The following is a 21212-nucleotide window of genomic DNA, read 5'->3' as shown; positions in this document are numbered from 1 at the left end:
TGGCAACGCCGGGGGTGGGGGGAGCGCCCCCGTCGCTGTCGCGCAACGGCCGCTGTCGTAAAGCGGCGCCCGTGGTGTCGCAAAACCGTCGGCCGGTGCCGTCAAGCGAGCCGGCGGGGGCGGCGCGTTAAAGATGGCGGCGGCGGGGCCCGGTACCGGGACCGGCGCTGGAGCGGCCGGGGGGACCCGCGGCGGCCAAAACTGAGCCCGGCCGCACCCCCCGGCACCGCCCGGGACCCGCCGGGAGTCTCCGGGACATTCGGGTCGGTGCGCGGCCTCCGCTGCCCCCGGTCCGGACGCGGCCCCCGCGGGCTCGGGCCTTGCCCGGCGGCGGGGCGGGGGCGGCCCCGGGGAGACGGGTGGGGTGGGTGGGAAGATTTGGGGGGTCCCCGAGTGTTCGGGGGGGTTCTGGAGGAGCCTCAGAGGGAGCCCAAGAGGGGTTTGGGGGAGCCCTTGAGGATTTTGGGGGGTCCTTGGAGGGTCTCGGGAAGTCCTGGGGGATTTTGGGGGGTCCTGGGGGGGTTTGGGGGGGTCCTAGGAGGGCCGTGGAGGCTTTTGAGGGGATTTTGGAGGATTTTAGGGCGTCCTGGAGGAGTCCTGAGATTTTTGGGGGAAGTCCTTGGGTGTTTTGATGGGATTTTTGGGATTCCTTGGGGGTTTTGGGGGGATTTTGGGGGGTCTTTGGTGATTCCTGTGGGTCGCTGAGCCTTGGAGGGGTCCCTTAGGGGCGGTACTGAAGTTTTTGGGGGGCGTCCCTGAGACTTTGGGGGGCCCTTGGGCGGTCCCTGAGATTTTTGGGGTCTCTGGATTTTTTGGGGGGGGTCCTGGAGGTTTTTTTCGGGGCCCCCTGAGATTGGGGGAAGGGGGGTCTGTGAAGGGTTCTGGAGTTTTGGGGGCGGGCTCCATAATTTTTGGGGGGATCCCTGAGATTTTGGGATGTCCACAGGGATTAGAAGGTCCCCAAAAACTGGGAATTCCCAGGAATTGAGGGGAATTCCCAGGGATCAGGGGTTTCCCAAAAATTAGGAATGCCCAAAAGTTTGGGGTCCCCAGAAATGGAGGGAATTTTTGCAGGATTGGGGGGGGTTCCCCCAAAATTTGGGGTCTCCAGAGATTGGGGGGGGGAGGGAAGGGTCCCCAAAAATCGGGAATATCCAGGAATTGTAGAGGAGGGGCCCAGGGATCAGGGGGATCCCCAAAAATTGGGAATTCCCAAGGCTCAGGGGATTCCCAGGAATCTCTGGGGGTTTCTCAGGATTGGGAAGCTCCTGAAAATTTGGGGATTTTCCAGGGATTGAGGGGATTTTTGGGGATTCCCTGGGAGGGGTCCCCAAAAATTTGAGTTCTTTAGGAATTGGAGGGATTCCCAAAACTCGGGGGGGAGGGGATTTCCTTGGGATCAGGGGAATTCCCAAAAATCCAGGGGGTTTTCCCAGGGATTGGGGGGGTCCCCAGGGACTGGGGGGTCCCCAAATTTGGGGTCCCTGGGCTTTGACCCCGCGCTCCCCCCCAGCTCCAGCCCCGCTGTCCCCGGCACCTGGCACAGGTGAGTCCGCCCGGATCCCGCGGGATTTTGGGGGAATTTTGGGGATTTTTGGGATTTCTCCAGGATTCCCTTGGCTTTGGGAAACTCCTGGGAACGCTCCTAGAGACCTGGGAATGCTCCTGGGGCTCCATCCCAAGGGATTTGGGGGCTCCATCCCAAAGGATTTATGAGCTTTATCCCTGAGGATTTGGGGGTTCTATCCCTGAGGATTTGGGGTTCCATCCTTGAGAGATTTGGGGGCTCCATCCCAAAGGATTTGGGAGCTTTATTCCTGAGGATTTGGCAGTTCTGTCCTTGAAGATTTGGGGATTCCATCCCTGAGGATTTGGGGGATCCATTCTGAGGAATTTGGGGATTCGGTTCTTGAGGATTTGGGGGTTCTGTCCCTCAGGATTTCAGAGTTCAATCCCTGAGGATTTGGGGTTCCAGGGTTGCATTTTTTGGGAGCACCTAAATCCCGGGATTAGCTGGAACCGATCCCATGAGGAATTCGGGCTGTGAGGGATGGACAGAACCATCCCCTGGGAATTTTATCCTGCTTTATCCCAGTTTGGAGGGATAAACCCAAGCAGGGAGGCGGATCCCAATTCCAGAGGCTCTGGAATGCCCCGGGATATTTTTGGGAGCTGCAGTGTCAGGCTGGGAATGCTGAGCCTGTCCAGATGTGCAGCCAGGCAGCTGCGGAATCCCGGGATTTTGGTTTCATTCCTGGCCATTCCCGGCGAATTTCCCACCCCCCCTCTGGATCCAGGATGGATTCCTGACCTTTGGGAGCTTCGTTCCCGATCCCTCACCTCGGGGTATTCCATGGAATTCCAGCAGAATCCCAGGGCTCTGCTCCTGCCCGTTTCCGTGGGAATGGGGTTTTTTTGGGGGGAAGCTGGAGAGATTCCAGAGGGAATTTTGTGTGGGAATGTGTTTAAAAATGGATCTTTAGAATCACAAATCCCTCGGGCTGGGTGTCCTGGAGCATTCCCAGGTGGTTTTTTCCATAGGAAAATGGGAATTTTTGGGAACGAACTCGACCCTGTGGGGCTGTGTGGCAGGTGGGAAAATGGGAATTTTTTTGGTGGGAATGTTCCAAAATGGATCCCTGAGGGTTCCAAATTCCTCGTGATTGGCTTTTCTTGGGATGCTGAGCAGGGGCTGGGTGTTGTGCAGCGTTCCCAGGTGGTTTTTCCATGGAAAATGGGGATTTTGGGAGCGCCAGTGTGGTGGCCATGGCTGAGTCACTCCAGCCCCGTGTCCCCCTGTCCCCCTGTCACACTGTGCCCATGTCCCCCTGTCACACTGTCCCCATGTCCCCCTGTCACACTGTCCCTGTGTCCCCCTGTCCCCGCAGGGATTCCCGTGGGAAGCGGCGATGTCGGACAGAGGTGGCAGCATGGACGGCAGGACAGACATCGTCAACGGTGAGGGGACACCTGGGGACATTTGGGGACACCTGGGGGCAGCCAGAGGCTGTCCAGCTGTATGGTGACACCGGTGGCACTGCAATGTCCCTGTCCCCAAGCAGCCTGTCCAGCAGTGTGACACAGGTGACACTGGTGGCACTATCATGTCACCATGGTGACACTGTCATGTCCCCCTGTCCCGAGGCAGCCTGTCCAGCAGTATGACACTGGTGACACTGGTGACTCTGGTGACACAGGTGACACTGGTCACAGTGATGTCCCCGTGGTGACACTGTCACGTTGCCTGTCCCCAGGCAGCCTGTCCAGCAGTGTGACTGGTGACATAGGTGACATTAGTGACACTGGTGACACTGCAGTGTCCCTGTCCCCAGGCAGCCTGTCCAGCAGTGTGACGCAGATGACACAGGTGACACAGGTGACATGGTGTCCCCGTGGTGACACTGTCGCGTCCCCTGTCCCCAGGCAGCCTGTCCAGCAGCCCCGAGGACATGTCAGCCGAGGAGGGCCGCGAGACGTCCTCGGGCATCGAGGTGGAGGCGTCCGACCTGAGCCTGAGCCTGACGGGCGACGACGCCGGGGCCGCGCGGGGCCGCGCCAGCGACAGCGACAGCTCCGGCGACAAGGACAGCGACAGCATGGACGACACGGGCCACTACTCCATCCCCGAGGAGCCGCGGCACGACGAGGACGACGAGGACGAGGAGGAGGACGAGGAGGAGCCGCGAGCCCGGCGCAGGGCCCCCCGCAAGCGGCCGCCGCACGAACGCGACTCGTCGGACGAGGAGCAGGCGCTGGAGGACTGGGTGGCCTCGGAGACGTGGGCGCTGCCCCGGCCGCGCTGGAGGGCGATCCCGGCGCTGCGGCAGCGCCAGCTGGGCGGCTGCTCCCGCTTCGTGGCTCAGGCGTGCGGGGCTCGGCTCTTCGTGCAGAAGTTCCGGCTGCAGCACGGCCTGGAGGGACACACGGGCTGCGTGAACACGCTGCACTTCAACCAGCGCGGCACCCGCCTGGCCAGCGGCAGCGACGACCTCAAGGTGCTCGTGTGGGACTGGCTGAGGCGCCGGCCCGTGCTGCAGTTCGACAGCGGCCACAAGAGCAACGTCTTCCAGGTTGGGGGGGAACGGCCTGGGAGTGGTGTGGGCATGATAGGGGAGTCCGGGGAATGGTGTGGGGATCCAGGGAATGGTGTGGGAATCCAGGGAATGGGGTGGGAATGGGGTGAGCATGATAGGGGAGTCCGGGGAATGGTGTGGGGATGGTGTGGGGAATGGTGTGGGAATCCAGGGAATGGTGTGGGAATGGTGTGGGCATGATAGGGGAGTCCGGGGAATGGTGTGGGAATCCAGGGAATGGGGTGAGGATGATGTGGGGAATGGGGTAGGAATCCAGGGAATGGTGTGAGCATGATATGGGAATCCGGGAGATGGTGTGGGGATGGAGTGGGGAATGGGGTAGGAATCCAGGGAATGGTGTGGGGATGGTGTGGAGAATGGTGTAGGAATCCAGGGAATGGTGTAGGAATGGTGTGGGGATGGTGTGGAGAATGGTGTAGGAATCCAGGGAATGGTGTAGGAATGGTGTGGGGATGGTGTGGGAAATGGGGTAGGAATCCAGGGAGTGATGTGGGGATGGAGTGAGGATGGAGTGGGGAATGGTGTAGGAATCCAGGGAATGGTGTGATGATGGAGTGGGGAATGGGGTGGGGATGGGGTGGGAATGGCGAAGGGAGGGATGGGGTGGGTGGGGTTGAGAGCTGGAATCACAAAAAATTGATTTCCCAAAGTTCACAGGCGTGCCCTAAACTGTCAGAATGAGGGGCCCTGTTTGGGGTGGGACAGGATCCCAGGAAATGTCACCTGGGCCAGGGAATGCTTGGGAAAGGATCTGGGAGCAGATCCCCAAATCCCACAGATTGATGCCCCAAATCCCACAGATTGATGCCCCAAATCCCACTGATGTGCCCTAAAATCCATCATCTCCAGGGTCTTTTTGGGGTAGAAAGGATCTCAGGAACAGCTCAGCTGGGAAAGGGAAATATTGGGAAAGGTGTCATTGGAGTGAAGGGATGTGGGAACAGTTTAGGTGGGAATTGGCCCCCAAATCCCACAGATTTGCAACAAAATTCTCAGTCCTGAAGTCCACGTTTGGACATGGAGACAAATTTTGGGAAAACTTCACATGAGCCAGGGGTGCTCAGGGAAAAATGTGGGAACAGGCCCCAAATCCCAGAGACTGATCCTCAAATCCCACAGATTGATCCCCAAATCCCACAGGTTTGCCCTGGAATTCCTCATTCTGGAGATCCAACTGGGCTGGGCCTGGAGGGATTCCTGGGAGAATTTTGGGATAAAGTGCTGGGACACTTGGGAGAGTTTGGGATCATTCCCAGGAGCTCTGGGGATGCTTTTGTGGGAGAGCTTGGGATAATTGCCAGGGTGATTCCCAGAAAAGCTGGGAGAAAGTTGGGGATGATTCCTGGGGGAGCTCAGGATGATTCCCGAGATTCCCAAGGGAACTGGGATGATTCCCATCTGGAATGATTCCTGGGAGATTTGGGGAGGATTCCCAGGAGAGTTTGGGATAAGGACTCAGGTGATTCCTGGGAGAGTTTGACATGATCTCCAGGAGAGTTTGGGGTGATTCCTGAGAGATTTTGGGATAATTCCCAAGAGAACTGGGATGATTCCCAGGACAGCTGGGCTGATTCCCAGAGGGAAGCTCAGGATGATTCCTGGGAGATTTTGGGATGATTCCTGGGGGAGAGAGCTCGGGATGATTCCTGAGAGATTTTGGGAGGGCTCCCAAGGGAAAGTTTGGGATGATTCCCAAGTGACAATTCCCAGAACACCTGGGACAATTCCCACCTCATCCCTTTCCCTTCCCCACCTCCCACCCCATTCCTCCTCTGCGATTCCCCCTTTTTCCCACCTTTTCCCTGTTTTCCGTGTTTTCCAGGCCAAGTTCCTGCCCAACAGTGGTGACTCCACGCTGGCCATGTGTGCCCGGGACGGGCAAGTGCGCGTGGCCGAGCTCTCGGCCACCCAGTGCTGCCGCAGCACCAAGCGTGTGGCACAGCACAAGGGAGCCTCGCACAAGGTCAGAGGGGTTTGGGAATGGCAAATCCCAGGATTTGGGGTGGCTGGGAATGGGGGGAACAAAGTGGGAACACAGTGGGAGGATTGGGGATGTCACCACAAGGGTGACACCCGGTGCTGTCACAGCACGGAGCCCAGCACAAGGGGGGATTCCCACAAGGTCAGAGGGGTTTGGGAATGGCAGATCCCAGGATTTGGGGTGGCTGGGAATGGGGGAGCAGTGTGGGAATGGTGTGGGAGCAGGGGAGGATTGGGGATGTCACCACAGAGGTGACAGCACTAAGCCCAGCATGAGGGAGACTTCCACAAGGTGAGAGGGATTTGGGAATGTTAAAACGTGGGAATGGCAAATTCTGGGAATAGCAAATCCTGAGAATGCCAAATCCCAGGAGTTGGGGTCCTTGGGAATGAGGGAATGGTGTGGGAATGGTGGGAGGAGTGGGGATGTCACCACAGAGGTGACAGAGCTGTCACAGCACCGAGCCCAGCACCAGGGAGCCTCCCACAAGGTGAGAGGAATTTGGGAATGGCCAATCCTGGGAATGGCAAATCCCAGGATTTGGGGATTTTCCCACTTTTTGGGTGCTCTTCAAACCCTTGGCTGTGCTCTTGTCCCCGTGACGTCACTCCCGATGATGTCATTCCTGATGACATCACCCGGATGACATCACTGCAGTTCAGAGCAGGAATCCTCAAACCTGGCGTTTTTCCGGGTGGATTTTCCTGATTTTGGGGGATTTTTGGGAGCTATTCCTGCTGGGTTTTTTTCCCTTTTTTTTTTTTTTTTTTCCCCCCAGCTGGCGCTGGAGCCGGACTCGCCCTGCACGTTCCTGTCTGCGGGGGAGGACGCCGTGGTGTTCACCATCGACCTGCGGCAGGACCGGCCCGCCTCGTGAGTGAGCGGAAAAATGGGAATTCTGAGGGAAAAATGGGGAATTCTGAGGGAAAAACGGGAATTCTGAGGGGAAAATGGGGAATTCTGAGGGGAAAAATGGGGAATTTTGGGGGGAAAAAAGGGGATTTGGGGTGGGAAATGGGGATTCCATTGGTCTGAGGCAGGACTGGGCCGCCTCGTGAGTGAGCGGAAAACGGGAATTCTGAGGGGAAAAACGGGAATTCTGAGGGAAAAACGGGAATTCTGAGGGGAAAATGGGAATTCTGAGGGGAAAAAAGGGGATTTGGGGTGGGAAATGGGGATTCCATTGGTCTGAGGCAGGACCGGGCCGCCTCGTGAGTGAGCGGAAAACGGGAATTCTGAGGGGAAAATGGGGAATTCTGAGGGGAAAAACGGGAATTCTGAGGGGAAAAACGGGAATTCTGAGGGAAAGTGGGAATTCTGAGGGGAAAATGGGAATTCTGAGGGGAAAAATGGGGAATTCTGAGGGGAAAATGGGAATTCTGAGGGGAAAAACGGGAATTCTGAGGGGAAAAATGTGGAATTCTCAGGGAAAAATGGGAATTCTGAGGGGGAAAATGGGAATTCTGAGGGAAAAATGGGGAATTCTGAGGGGAAAATGGGGAATTCTGAGGGAAAAACGGGGAATTCTGAGGGGAAAATGGGAATTCTGAGGGGGAAAATGGGAATTCTGAGGGGGAAAAGGGGATTTTGGGTAGGAAATGGGGATTCCATTGGTCTGAGGCAGGACCGGCCCGCCTCGTGAGTGAGCAGAAAACGGGAATTCTGAGGGGAAATGGGGAATTCTGAGGGGAAAAATGGGGAATTTTGGGGGGAAAAAAGGGGATTTGGGGTGGGAAATGGGGATTCCATTGGTCTGAGGCAGGACCGGCCCGCCTCGTGAGTGAGCGGAAAAATGGGAATTCTGAGGGGAAAACGGGAATTCTGAGGGAAAAACGGGAATTCTCAGGGGAAAATGGGGAATTCTGAGGGGGAAAATGGGGAATTCTGAGGGAAAAATGGGAATTCTCAGGGGAAAATGGGGAATTCTGAGGGGGAAAATGGGGAATTCTGAGGGAAAAATGGGGAATTCTGAGGGGAAAATGGGGAATTCTGAGGGGAAAAATGGGGAATTCTGAGGGGAAAAATGGGGAATTCTGAGGGGAAAAATGGGGAATTCTGAGAGGAAAAATGGGAAATTCTGAGAGGAAAAATGGGAAATTCTGAGGGGAAAAACGGGAATTCTGAGGGGGAAAACGGGGAATTCTGAGGGGAAAACGGGAATTCTGAGGGGAAAACGGGAATTCTGAGGGGAAAATGGGGAATTCTGAGGGGAAAAACGGGAATTCTGAGGGGGAAAATGGGGAATTCTGAGGGGGAAAATGGGGAATTCTGAGGGGGAAAATGGGGAATTCTGAGGGGGAAAATGGGAATTCTGAGGGGAAAATGGGGAATTCTGAGGGAAGAAACGGGAATTCTGAGGGAAAAATGGAGAATTCTGAGGGGAAAAATGGGAATTCTGAGGGGGAAAATGGGGAATTCTGAGGGGAAAAATGGGGAAATCTGAGGGAAAAACGGGAATTCTGAGTGAAAAACGGGGAATTCTGAGGGGAAAACGGGAATTCTGAGGGGGAAAATGGGAATTCTGAGGGGAAAATGGGGAAATCTGAGGGAAAAACGGGAATTCTGAGGGAAAAACGGGGAATTCTGAGGGGAAAACGGGAATTCTGAGGGGGAAAATGGGAATTCTGAGGGGAAAATGGGGAAATCTGAGGGAAAAACGGGAATTCTGAGGGAAAAACGGGAATTCTGAGGGGAAAATGGGGAATTCTCAGGGGAAAATGGGGAATTCTGAGGGGAAAATGGGGAATTCTGAGGGAAAAACGGGAATTCTGAGGGAAAAAATGTGGAATTCTGAGGGGAAAAACGGGAATTCTGAGGGAAAAACGGGAATTCTCAGGGGAAAATGGGGAATTCTGAGGGGAAAATGGGGAATTCTGAGGGGAAAAATGGGGAATTCTGAGGGGAAAAATGGGAATTCTGGGGGGAAAATTGGTATTTCTGGGCGGAATTGGGGAATTCGAGGGGTGAAATGGGAATTTTGAAGGAAAAAAAATGAAATTTGGGGTTGTCTGCAGCAGGACTGGCTCCGCCTTGTGAGTGCCAGGAGAAAATGGGAATTCTGAGGGGAAAAAATCCCTGTTTTTCCTGTTAAATCCCGATTTCCCCCCCAAAAAAGCCATATTATTAATTCAAAAATTCCTCAAAATTTATTTTCCTCAAAATATTCATAATTCCTTTAAAAATCTCTGGGTTTTTTTCCCATGAATTCCCATTGAGCCCCTCACAAATCCCTGTTTTCTTGAGCTAATTCCCGGGAATCAAGGGGAAAAAAAATGATGATTTAGGGTGTGAAAAAATGGGAATTTTAGGAGAATAAAGGGGAATTCTGGGGGAGAGGATGGGGGTTTAGGGGGAAAAACAGGGACTGGGGAGAAAAAGGAGATTTTTGGGGAAATCAGGTTATTTTTGTGGGGAAAATGGATATTTTTCTGGGAAAATTGAGTAAGTTTTGAGGGAAAATTAATATTTTGGGAGCAAAAATGGATTTCTTTTGAAAATTGATTTTTTTAGGGAAAACTGATTTTTTTTTTTTTTTTTTTTTTTTTTTTTTTGTTTAACCAGAGTAATTTTGGGAGAAAACATTTTTTGGGGGGTAAAGCAAGTTATTTTTTGAGGAAAATGGGTTGGGTTTCTTGGAAAATGGAGATTTTTGCAGAAAAATTGTCAGGTTTTGAGGGAAAATTAATATTTTTTGTGGGGAAAAAAATGATTTTTTTTTTAAATCGGTTTTTGGGGGAAAACTAATTTTTTTTTTGTTTGTTTTTAAAATAATTTTGGAAGAAAACATTTTGTTGAGGGGAAAGCATGTTGGTTTTTTGGGGGGAAAAAACACAGGTATTTGAGGAAAAAAAAATGCTGATTTTTTTTGAGGAGAACCAGGAAATTTAGGGCAAAAATAGATTATTTTTAGCAGAAAAAAAAGGATTTTTAATGGGAAAAGCAGGGATTTTTTAGGGAAAACATTCTTTTTATCTGCCTGTATTTTTCCAAGCCTCTGGGCTGTCATTCTGGAGGCTGATCCAGCCCAAATCCCGAGGTTTCATAACCAGGACGAGCCCTTTAATCCCTGATCCCACCGGAATCCAGGGCTGGAGCTGATCCCAACCCCCACCCTGGGCTGGATCCCTTTGGAATTCTCACCCTGCCACAGAAAAAAAAACCATTTTTCCCTCCTGAAATGGCCCAAATTCCCTCAAATCTCAGCTGTTTTCAGAGAAAAATGGAGATTTTTTTGAGGGGAAAAATTGGGGTTTTTTGGGGAAAAAAAAGGGAAATTTTGGGGAAAAAATATGGGTTTTTTTTATAAAAATGGGGGGGGTTGGGAAAAAAATCGGGGGTTTTTGGGAAAAAAAAATGTGGATTTTGGGAAGAAAAATCGGGATTTTGTGCGGAAAAATGGAGATTTTGGAAGGAATAATGGATAGGAAAATGAGGGTTCTGTCACAAAAATGAAATTTTTTTTTTTTTGGAAAAATGGGAATTTGTGGAGGGGAAATGGGTGGGATTTGGGCAATAACAGGTGGAGTTTGGGGGAAATCAGGGTTTTTTTTTTTTTTTGGGAAATCCCATTTTCCCTTGGGAATTCTCAACCCTGGGCTGGATCCCTTTGGAATTCTCACCCTGCCACAGAAAAAACCCCAATTTTCCCTCCTGAAATGGCCCAAATTCCCTCAAATCTCAGCTGTTTTCAGAGAAAAATGGGGATTTTTTTGGGAAAAATTGGGGTTTTTTTGGAAAAAAATGGGAGTGGGTTTTTTTTTTTTTTTAAATGGGATTTTTGGGGGGAAAAAATGGGGATTTTGGAAGGAATAATGAGGAATGGTAGACGGGAGAATGAGGATTCTGTCAGGAAAATTGGGAATTTTTTTTTGGAAAATGGGGATTTTGGGTGGGGAAAAATAGTTTTTATTAATTTATTTGGAAGAAAAGTTTTTCTTTTTGCTTTATGGAGGTTTTTTAATAACGAACAGTTTTTTTATGTTCTTGATGTTACAGTGATTGGTTGTTTAGGAAAACAAGAATATAATTGTTGTGTAAAAATTTTTTTTATTAATAAGTTTTGTTTTAACTATTGCTGAGGAATATATTGATTTATTTGCCATACTTTAAGCATTATAAAAGTTTAAACAAAAATTTATTTTTGAAAATAGAGGCGAGTTTTTTGGGAGGGGAGTAGTAAGAGTTTTTTCTGTTATTTGAATTTAAATTTAAATTATTTCAATTATTTCAATTTAAATAATTTAAATAATTTAAATAATTTCAATTTAAGGGATCCCAGCTGGGATTTGGGGTGGTTTGGGCTGGGATTTGGGGCTGATCCTGAGGATTTTTCCCAGGAAATTGGTGGTGACCAAGGAGAAGGAGAAGAAGGTTGGGCTCTACACCATCTTTGTCAACCCTGCCAACACCTCCCAGTTCGCCGTGGGCGGCCGGGACCAGTTCGTGAGGTGGGGCCAAACTGGGAGCACTGGGAGAGCCCAAATCCTGGGATTGCCCATCCCAAATCCATGATTTCCTCCTCCCAAATCCAGGAATTCCCCATCCCAATTTCCCTTTCTCAAATCCACCTTTGTCCCTGTCCCAAATCAGGGACCGGGACCAGTTTGTGGGGTGGGACCAAACTGGGAGCACTGGGAGAGCCCAAATCTTGGGATTGCCCATCCCAAATCTTGGGATTTCCTGTCCCAAATCCAGAATTTCCTCACCCCAAATCCGTGTTTTCCCAAATGTCTCCTTCCCATTTCTGAATCTGCCTCCTTCCCTGTCCCACATTGGAGTCTGGGACCAGTTTGTGAGGTGGAGCCAAACTGGGAATACTGGGAGATTCCAGATCCTGGCATTTCCCATCCCAAATCCATGATTTCCTCATCCCAAATCCATGATTTCCTCATCCCAATTTCCCTTTCTCAAATCCACCTTTTTCTCTGTCCCAAATCAGGGACTGGGACCAGTTTGTGGGGTGAGATCAAACTGGGAGCACTGGGACCCCCCCCAAATCCAGGTGTATCCCAGCACTAAATTCCAAGGAATTTTAACATGGAATTTATGGTTATGGAATTGTCATTCCTGCCCCAAATCTGGATGAATCCCAACACAGAATTCCTGGGAATTTTAGGATGGAATTTTGGGTCATGGGAACATTTTTTTTTTTTTCTGCCCCAAATCCCCAGGGAATTTTAGGATGGAATTCTGGCTATGGGAACATCATCCCTGCCCCAAAATCCAGGGAATTTTAACATTAAATTCTACCTATGGGAACATTATTCCTGCCCCAAAATCCAGGTGTATCCTGGCACAAAATCCAGGGAATTTTAGGATTAAATTCTACCTATGGGAACATCATTCCTGTCCCAAAGTCAGCTGTATCTTGGCACAAAATCCCAGGGAATTTTAGGAAGGAATTTTGATCCCTGGGATCTCAGAATGGGAATTTTGGGAATAAAAAAAATTCCTCCCTGGAATGGATCCAATTTTTTTTTTTTTTTTCCCCTAATTCCTGCAGGATTTACGACCAGAGAAAAATCGACGAGAACGAGAACAACGGAGTCCTGAAAAAATTCTGCCCCCACCACCTGGTACTGGGGATACTGGGAGCACTGGGAGGGGACTGGGAGCACTGGGAGGGAACTGGGAGCACTGGGATCATCCCAGAGCAATCCCATGGGAAGTGGCTTCTCCTTTTCCTGGAAAACCCCTTAGAAAAAGGCAAAAAATCTCACAAAAATCTCTTTTTTTTTTTTTTTTTTTTGTTTTTACTCCTTAAATTCCAATTTTCTGCCTCCTTACATCCTTGTCTGGGAGTTTAACACTCAGAATTCCCAGGAAAAGGGGCTGGATCTGAGATTTTTCCCATTTTTCCAGGTGAACAGCGAGTCCAAAGCCAACATCACTTGCCTGGTCTACAGCCATGATGGCTCAGGTGAGTCCAGGTGGGAATTTAGGGGATCCTGGGGGGTCTCACACCCTCAACCCCCCTCATTTCCCACCAAAACAATCAGGTTTTCCCAAAAAATACCAATTTTCCCAAAACCCCCAGCCATTTATCCTCAAAAACCACCTCTTCCCCCCCAAAAAAATCTGATTTCCCCCTCCAAATTCCATTTTCTCCAAAATAAAAATAATTTCCCCTTCAAAAAAAACCCTGAGCTCCAGACCCTCCTATTTTACCCCATTCCTTCTGGTTTTTCCTGTTTTCTCCTTGTTTTTTCCCAATTTCCTGCTCTTTTTCCAATTTTCCCCATTTTTTCCCATTTTCCCTGCTGTTTTTTTCCTCATTTTTTCCCATTTTCCCACTGTTTTTCTTGATTCCCCCCATTTTTTTCTCATTTTCCTGGTTTTTCCCCATTTCCCTCTTTTTCTCCCTCACTTCCCTGCTGTTTTTTTCCCATTTCTCCTCTGTTTTTTCCCCATTTCTTTCTTTTTTCCCCACTTTCCTGCTGTTTATTCCCCTTTTTCCATTTTCCCCATTTCCCTTCTGTTTTTTCCCATTTTCCTACTGTTTTTTCCTATTTCCCTGGCGTTTTTCTCTGATTCTCCTCTGTTTTACCCTGATTTCCTCCCATTTTCCCCCATTTCCTTCTATTTTTTCTGATTTTCCCGCTGTTTTTCCCCATTTTCCTGCCATTTTCTTTCTGTTTTCTCCCCATTTTCTTTCCGTTTTCTCCCCATTTTCTTTCTGTTTTTCCCCATTTTCTTTCTGTTTTTTCCCCATTTTCTTTCTGTTTTCTCCCCATTTTCTTTCTGTTTTTTCCCCCATTTTCTTTCCGTTTTCCCCCATTTTCTTTCTGTTTTCTCCCCATTTTCTTTCTGTTTTCTCCCCATTTTCTTTCTGTTTTCTCCCCATTTTCTTTCTGTTTTCTCCCCATTTTCTTTCTGTTTTCTCCCCATTTTCTTTCTGTTTTTTCCCCATTTTCTTTCTGTTTTTCCCCCATTTTCTTTCTGTTTTTTCCCCATTTTCTTTCTGTTTTCTCCCCATTTTCTTTCCGTTTTCCCCATTTTCTTTCTGTTTTCCCCATTTTCTTTCTGTTTTTCCCCCATTTTCCTTCTGTCTCCCCCCATTTTCCTGCCGTTTCACCCCTGTTTTTCCCAATTTCCCGATGTTTCTCCCCATTCCAGAGCTCTTGGCCTCCTACAACGATGAGGACATTTACCTGTTCGACTCGGCGCACAGCGACGGCGCGCAGTACAGCCGGCGCTACAAGGGGCACCGCAACAACGCCACGGGTAACAGCACCCAGAGCACCCCAAAAACACCCCAAACCAGCCCCAAACCAGCCCCAAATCCATCCCAAAATATCCCCAAATCCATCCCAAAATATCCCCAAAATCAGCCCCAGAATATCCCCATAAACACCCAAACCATGAACAGCCCAGCACAGCCGGCGCTACAAGGGGCACCGCAACAACGCCACGGGTAACAGCACCCAGAGCACCCCAAAAACACCCCAAACCAGCCCCAAACCAGCCCCAAATCCATCCCAAAATATCCCCAAATCCATCCCAAAATATCCCCAAAATCAGCCCCAAAATATCCCCATAAACACCCAAACCATGAACAGCGCAGTACAGCCGGCGCTACAAGGGGCACCGCAACAACGCCACGGGTAACAGCACCCAAAACACCCCAGAAACACCCCAAAACCAGCCCCAAAATATCCCCAAATCCATCCCAAAATATCCCCAAAATCAGCCCCAAAATATCCCCATAAACACCCAAACCCATGAACAGCCCAGCACAGCCGGCGCTACAAGGGGCACCGCAACAACGCCACGGGTAACAGCACCCAGAACACCCCAAAACCAGCCCCAAACCAGCCCCAAACCAGCCCCAAATCCATCCCAAAATATCCCCAAATCCATCCCCAAATAACCCCAAATGCATCCCAAATCCATCACAAAATATCCCCAAAAACACCCCAAAATAATCCCAAAACCAGCCCATAAACAGCCGCCACTACAAGGGCACCGCACCAATGCTACAGGTATCCCCCCCCAAAATACCCCAAATGATTCCTAAATCAGCCCCAAAACCCATCCCAAAATATCCCCAGAAACAACTCAAAAATAGCCTCAAAACCACCCCAAAATATCCCCAAATCACCCCTAAATCACTCCCAAAATCCATCCCAAAATACCCCCGAAACAACCCAGGAACAGCCCCAAGTTACTCCAGATCAACTCCAGGAAGAGTCTCCGTGGCTTCCCAGGCAGGAATTTCACTGGAGACAACCCCAACCTCTCTTTTTTTCCCATTTTTTCCCATTTTCCCCTGTTTTTTCCCCCATTTTTGCAGTGAAAGGGGTGAATTTCTACGGCCCCAAGAGCGAGTTCGTGGTGAGCGGCAGCGACTGCGGCCACATTTTCCTGTGGGAAAAATCCTCCTGCCAGATCGTGCAGTTCATGGAAGGGGACAAGGGTGGAGTGGTGAGGCCCCAAAATTCCCAAATTCCCCATTTTCCCCCATCCCATCCCTTCCTTTCATCCCCTTTTCTCCCTCTGTTCAACCCCAAAAGCAGCGGCCTCACCCCGTTTTGGTTTTTTTGGGGGGGTTTTTGGGAGGGGCAGGATCCCAAATTGGTTCCATTCCCGAGGATCCTGTGGGATTTTTCCAGGTGTTTCCTGCCCTGGCCTGCAGGAAAGGGAAGTGCCTGTGCTGGGAACGGCCCCATCCCGAATTTCCTCTGCTGGGAACTCGTGGCTCTCCTGATTTGGGATGGGCAGAAAGGGCCCCCTTCCCTTTTTCTCTTTTTTCCCCTTTTTTTCCCCCCATTTTCTCCATTTTTTCCCAGGTGAATTGCTCAGAGGGGCAGATCCCCCATTCCCAAATACCCAAAATTCCCATTTTTTTCCCTTACCTTTCCCATTCCCAATCCCATTTCTGACCCTACAGTTCCCATTTTTTCCCAGGTGAGCTGCCTGGAGCCACACCCTCCCCATTCCCAATCCCATCCCCAATCCCCAAAATTCCCATTTTCCAGGTGAACTGCCTGGAGTCTCACCCTCAACTTCTCCCATTCCCAATCCCAAAATTCCCATTTTTCCCATTTCCCCAGGTGAACTGCCTGGAGCTGCACCTTCACTTCTCCCATTCCCAATCCCATTCCTGATCCCAAAATTCCCTTTTTTTCCCAAAATTCCCATTTTTTCCAGGTGAACTGCCTGGAGCCTCACCCTCACCTCCCAGTGCTGGCCACCAGTGGGCTGGACCACGATGTGAAGATTTGGGCACCCACGGCCGAGTCACCCACGGAGCTGAAGGGCCTCAAGGAGGTGGGTGTGGAATTTCCCATGGATTTCATTCCCCAAAAATTCCCTAAAAATTCCTCAGGATTCACCAGGATTTCCCCTTGGATTTCCTACTAATTTCCTGTGGATTCTCCATGAATCTCCCTTGAATCCCCCATGGATTCCCCATGGATTCCCCATTGATTCCCCATGGATTTGATTTCCTATGGATTTCCTGTGGATTCTCCATGGATTTCTCATGGATTTGATTCCTCATGAATTCCCCACAATCCCCCATGAATCCCTCATGGATTTGATCCCTCATGGATTTGATTCCCCATGGATTCCCATGGATTTGATTCCCCATGAATTCCCCACAAATGCCCCACGAATCCCCCCTGGATTCCCCATGGATTCACCATGAATCTCCCATGGATTTGATTCCCTATGGATTTGATTCCCCATGAATCCCCCCTGGATTTTCTCCCCCCTGGATTTTCTCCCCCTGGATTTTCTCCCCCTGGATTTTCTCCCCTGGATTTTCTCCCCCCTGGATTTTCTCCCCCCTGGATTTTCTCCCCCTGGATTTTTTCTCCCCCTGGATTTTCTCCCCCTGGATTTTCTCCCCCTGGATTTTCCCCCCCTGGATTTTCCCCCCCTGGATTTTCTCCCCCTGGATTTTCTCCCCTGGATTTTCTCCCCCTGGATTTTCCTCCCCCTGGATTTTTCCTCCCCCTGGATTTTCTCCCCCCTGGATTTTTTCCCCCTGGATTTTCTCCCCTGGATTTTCTCCCCCCTGGATTTTCTCCCCCTGGATTTTTTCTCCCCCCTGGATTTTCTCCCCCTGGATTTTTTCCCCCCCTGGATTTTCTCCCCCTGGATTTTCCCCCCCTGGATTTTCTCCCCCCGGATTGTGTCTCCTGGCTCTCAGGTGATCAAGAAGAACAAGGTGGAGCGGGACGAGGACAGCCTGCACCACACGGACATGTTTGACAGCCACATGCTCTGGTTCCTCATGCACCACCTGCGCCAGCGGCGCCACCACCGGGTACTGCACCAAACTGCAGCTTCTCCCTTATTCTGCTTTTTCCCTGCTTTTTCCTGATTTATTCTGTTTTTTTCCTGATTTTTCCCTGCTTTTTCCCAGCTTTTTTCCTGATTTATTCTGCTTTTTCCCTGCTTTTTCCCCTGATTTATTCTGCTTTTTTCCTGCTTTTTTTCCTGCTTTTTCCTGATTTATTCTGATTTATTCTTACCTATTTATCCTCGTTCCCCCCATTTTCCCCCATTTTTCCCCACTCCCCGCAATTTCCCCCATTCCCCATTTTCCCCATTTTCCCCCCATTTTTCCTCATTCCCCATTTCCCCATTTTTTCCCCATTTCCACTCATTTGCCATTTTCCCCGTTTTCCCCCATTTCCCCCATCCTCCATTCCCCATTCCCCCATTCCCAATTTCCCCCCATTCCCCATTTTCCCCATTTTCCCCAAATTTCCCCCATTTTCCCCCATTCCCATTTCCCCATTTTTCCCCAATTTCCCCCCATTTCCCCCATTCCCCATTTTCCCCATTTCCCCCCAATTTTCCCCATTTCCCTATTTTTCCCCCATTAATTTCCCCCATTTCCCCCATTCATTTCCCCGTTCATTTCCCCGATTTTCCCCATTCCCCCATTCATTTCCCCATTCCCCCATTCATTTCCCCATTTCCCCGTTCATTTCCCCATTCATTTCCCCGTTCATTTCCCCATTCATTCCCCCATCCATTCCCCCATCCATTTCCCCATTTTTCCCCCATCCATTTCCCCATTCATTTCCCCATCCATTCCCCCATTCATTTCCCCATTTCCCCATCCATTTCCCCATTCATTTCCCCATTCATTCCCCCATTCATTCCCCCATTCCCCCATTCATTTCCCCATTCATTTCCCCATTCCCCCCATTTTTCCCCCATTCATTCCCCCATCCATTTCCCCATTCATTCCCCCATTTCCCCATCCATTCCCCCATTCATTTCCCCATTTCCCCATCCATTTCCCCATTCATTTCCCCATCCATTCCCCCATCCATTTCCCCATTCATTTCCCCATTCATTCCCCCATTCATTCCCCCATTCATTTCCCCATTCCCCCATTCATTCCCCCATCCATTCCCCCATCCATTTCCCATTTCCCCCATCCATTCCCCCATCCATTTCCCCATTTCCCCCATCCATTCCCCCATCCATTTCCCCATTTCCCCCATTAATTCCCCCAGTTTCCCCCATTTCCCCTCACTGTGTCTCTGTGTCCCCAGCGCCGCCGGACCGCCGGGCCGATTCTCCCTCGGACGATTCCGGGAGCTCCTCGGACACTTCTGACGATGAGGAGGAGGGGCCGGACCGGGTGCAGTGCATGCCCTCGTGAGCCCCAAAAACCCCCAAAAAAAACCCCAAAAAACCCCCCCAAAACCCCCAACCGGGGGGCCCCACCCCACTAACACTTGGAGCTTTCTATTGCCCTTGTTCAGCCCCCCCAAATCCCCTTTGCCCCCCATTTTCGGGGTCCCCTCCCCCTTTTTTTCCTTTTTTTTCCCCCTTTTTTGGGGTCCCCCCTCAATTTTGGGGTCCAGGGGGGATTTTTTACTGCCCCCCCCACCCTTAAGCTCTTCAAGCTCCCCCTTTTTGGGGAGAGGGGATCCCACCCCTTTTTCCTCATTTTTTCCCCCCTTTTTCCTCATTTTTCCCACTTTTCCCCCCTTTTTCCTCATTTTTCCCACTTTTTCCTCATTTTTCCCACTTTTTTTCCCTTTCCCCCTCTTTTTTTCCTCCTTTTTCCTTTTTTCTCCATCTCCCCCCCTTTTTTCTTCTTTTCTCATTTTCCTTTCTCCCCTTTCCCCACCTTTTTCTCATCTTTCCCTTTTTTCTTTTTTTCCCAATTTTTTCCTCCCCTTTTCCCCCCTTTCCTCCTTTTTTCTCTTATTTTCCCCCCTTTTCCACCATTTTTTCCCATTCCCCCCTTTTTCTTATTTTCCCTCTTTTTCCCCCCTTATTTCCCCCTTTCCCCCCCATTTTTCTCTTATTTTTCCCTCATTTTTCCCCATTTCTTTCCTTTTTTTTCCTCTTATTTTCCTCCTTCCCCCCCCATTTTCCCACCATTTTTTCACCATTCCTCCCCGTTTTTTCCCTCTTATTTTTCCCCCATTTTTCCCCCATTTTTCCCCATTTTTCCCCGTTTTTTCCCCATTTTTCCCCATTTCCCTGGGGGGTTTCCCTCCCTCTGTACATAGCCGTGATTTGCACTTGGTTTGGCCCCTTTCACCCCCCTAAAAAACCCCAAAACCCCCCCCAAAAAAAAAAAAAAAACCTTTAATTTCCCATTTCTTTTCTCGGGGGAGGGGTTCAGGGGGGTTTTTTTGGGGGGGAAAAACCCCCAAAATTTCCCTGTTTAGAGGCCTAATTTTATATTGTATTAAAAAAAAAAAAAAAAACCAAATGGGCCTGGGAGTTGTCCCTGGCAGAGCTGTAAAAGTTGGGATATATATTATATATAAATGCAATAAAAACCGACTCAACGAGCCCAGGACTCCCCAAAATTTCTACCCCACCCCCCCAAAACCTTCCCTAATTTCATTTTTTTTTCCCATTTTCCCCGGATTTTCCCCCAAAAACCCTCGCACAGAGCAACTTTTTTCCATCTTTATCAATACACAGTCAGCACGGTCTGGGGGGGGGGGGGAGGGGAGGGGAGGGAATTTTGGGGGGACCCCCCCCCCCGACCACGGGGTGGGGGGTGGGGGGGGGGGTCCAAAACAGTCGATTTTTCACCAAATCCAGCGTTTTTCACAGAGATTTGGGGACATTCCGGGCTTGGGGACAATAAATAAGGAGGGGGAGGGGACAGGGAGAATTTGGGGAGGGGCACAAGGAAAAAATTTGGGGGGGGGGGAGGGGACACACGAGCCGGTGGCTGCTGCGGGTTTTAGCTTTTATTAAATAAAATATATTAATTAATTAACATTTAATTAACTCTGCTGCCCCTCCCCCTCCCCCGGGTTAGTAACTAAACCTGAACCCCCCCCCAAAAAAATCCCCTCCCCCACCCCGCCCAGTTTGGGGGGCTCCCTCCCTCCCAGTTTGGTACTGGGGGAGGGACCCCCCCCCCTCACAAATTATGGGGAGGGGGCACCCCCTTTAAAAAATGGGAATTTTGGGGGTTTTTTTCCCAATTTTAGGGGTCATTTCTTGCTGCCCATCCCCCCAAAAATGGGAATTTTGGGTTTGTTTTTTTTTTCCCCAATTTTTGGGGGTCACCATTTTGTCCCTCACCCCAAAAATGGGAATTTTGGGGGTTTTTTCCCCAATTTTTGGGGTCACCATTTAGTCCCTCACCCCAAAAATGGAATTTTAGCTTTTTCCTCAATTTTGGTCTCTTTTTATCCCAAATTTTGGGGGGCACAATTTTCTGGACCCCCCCCACCCCCAAAAAATGGGAATTTTGAGGGGTTTTTTTTTCCCCAATTTTTCAGGGTCACCACTTAGTCCCCCACCTCAGAAATGGGAATTTTAGGGGATTTTCCTCAATTTTGAGGGGGTTTTTCCCTAATTTTGGGGTCATTTCTTGCTACCCACTCTCCCCCCAGAAATGGGAATTTTGAGGTTTTTTTTTTTTCCCCCCCAATTTGGGGGTTCCCCCCACCCCCAATTTTGCAGGGTCATCACTTTATTCCCCCTTCAAATCTGGGAATTTTGGGGATTTTCCTCCATTTTGTTTTTTTTTTCCCCCAATTTTGGGGAGGGGGTCATCACTTCCTACCCCCCCTCCCAAAAAAAAAGGGAATTTTTTTTTTTTTTTTTCCTCAGTTTCAGAGGTTTTTTTTCCCCCATTTTTGGGGGGGTCACCACTCACTGCCCCCCCCCCCTCCTTTTGTCACCTA

At 50.0% G+C, this 21212-nt stretch overlaps 1 protein-coding gene across 1 annotated transcript; it reads left to right on the top strand.

The window, feature by feature from the left end:
- Nucleotides 1-538: 538 nt before the first annotated feature.
- On the top strand, nucleotides 539-19853 carry LOC148220757 (DDB1- and CUL4-associated factor 8-like). Its single transcript, XM_088154625.1, is given in 14 exon segments — nucleotides 539-1546; nucleotides 2889-2958; nucleotides 3424-4070; nucleotides 5917-6057; nucleotides 6854-6948; nucleotides 11412-11522; nucleotides 12578-12650; nucleotides 12937-12994; nucleotides 14191-14298; nucleotides 15368-15498; nucleotides 16225-16344; nucleotides 17231-17347; nucleotides 18594-18609; nucleotides 18612-19853. Coding segments are annotated over 13 exon segments (1758 nt in total). The 5' UTR covers nucleotides 539-1546; nucleotides 2889-2909; the 3' UTR covers nucleotides 18704-19853.
- The last annotated feature ends 1359 nt before the right edge of the window (nucleotides 19854-21212 follow it).

This window comes from Sturnus vulgaris, chromosome 31, assembly GCF_052056855.1.
Source record: "Sturnus vulgaris isolate bStuVul1 chromosome 31, bStuVul1.hap1, whole genome shotgun sequence".
NCBI lineage: Eukaryota > Metazoa > Chordata > Aves > Passeriformes > Sturnidae > Sturnus > Sturnus vulgaris.
This window is presented reverse-complemented; position numbering and strand designations above follow the sequence as displayed.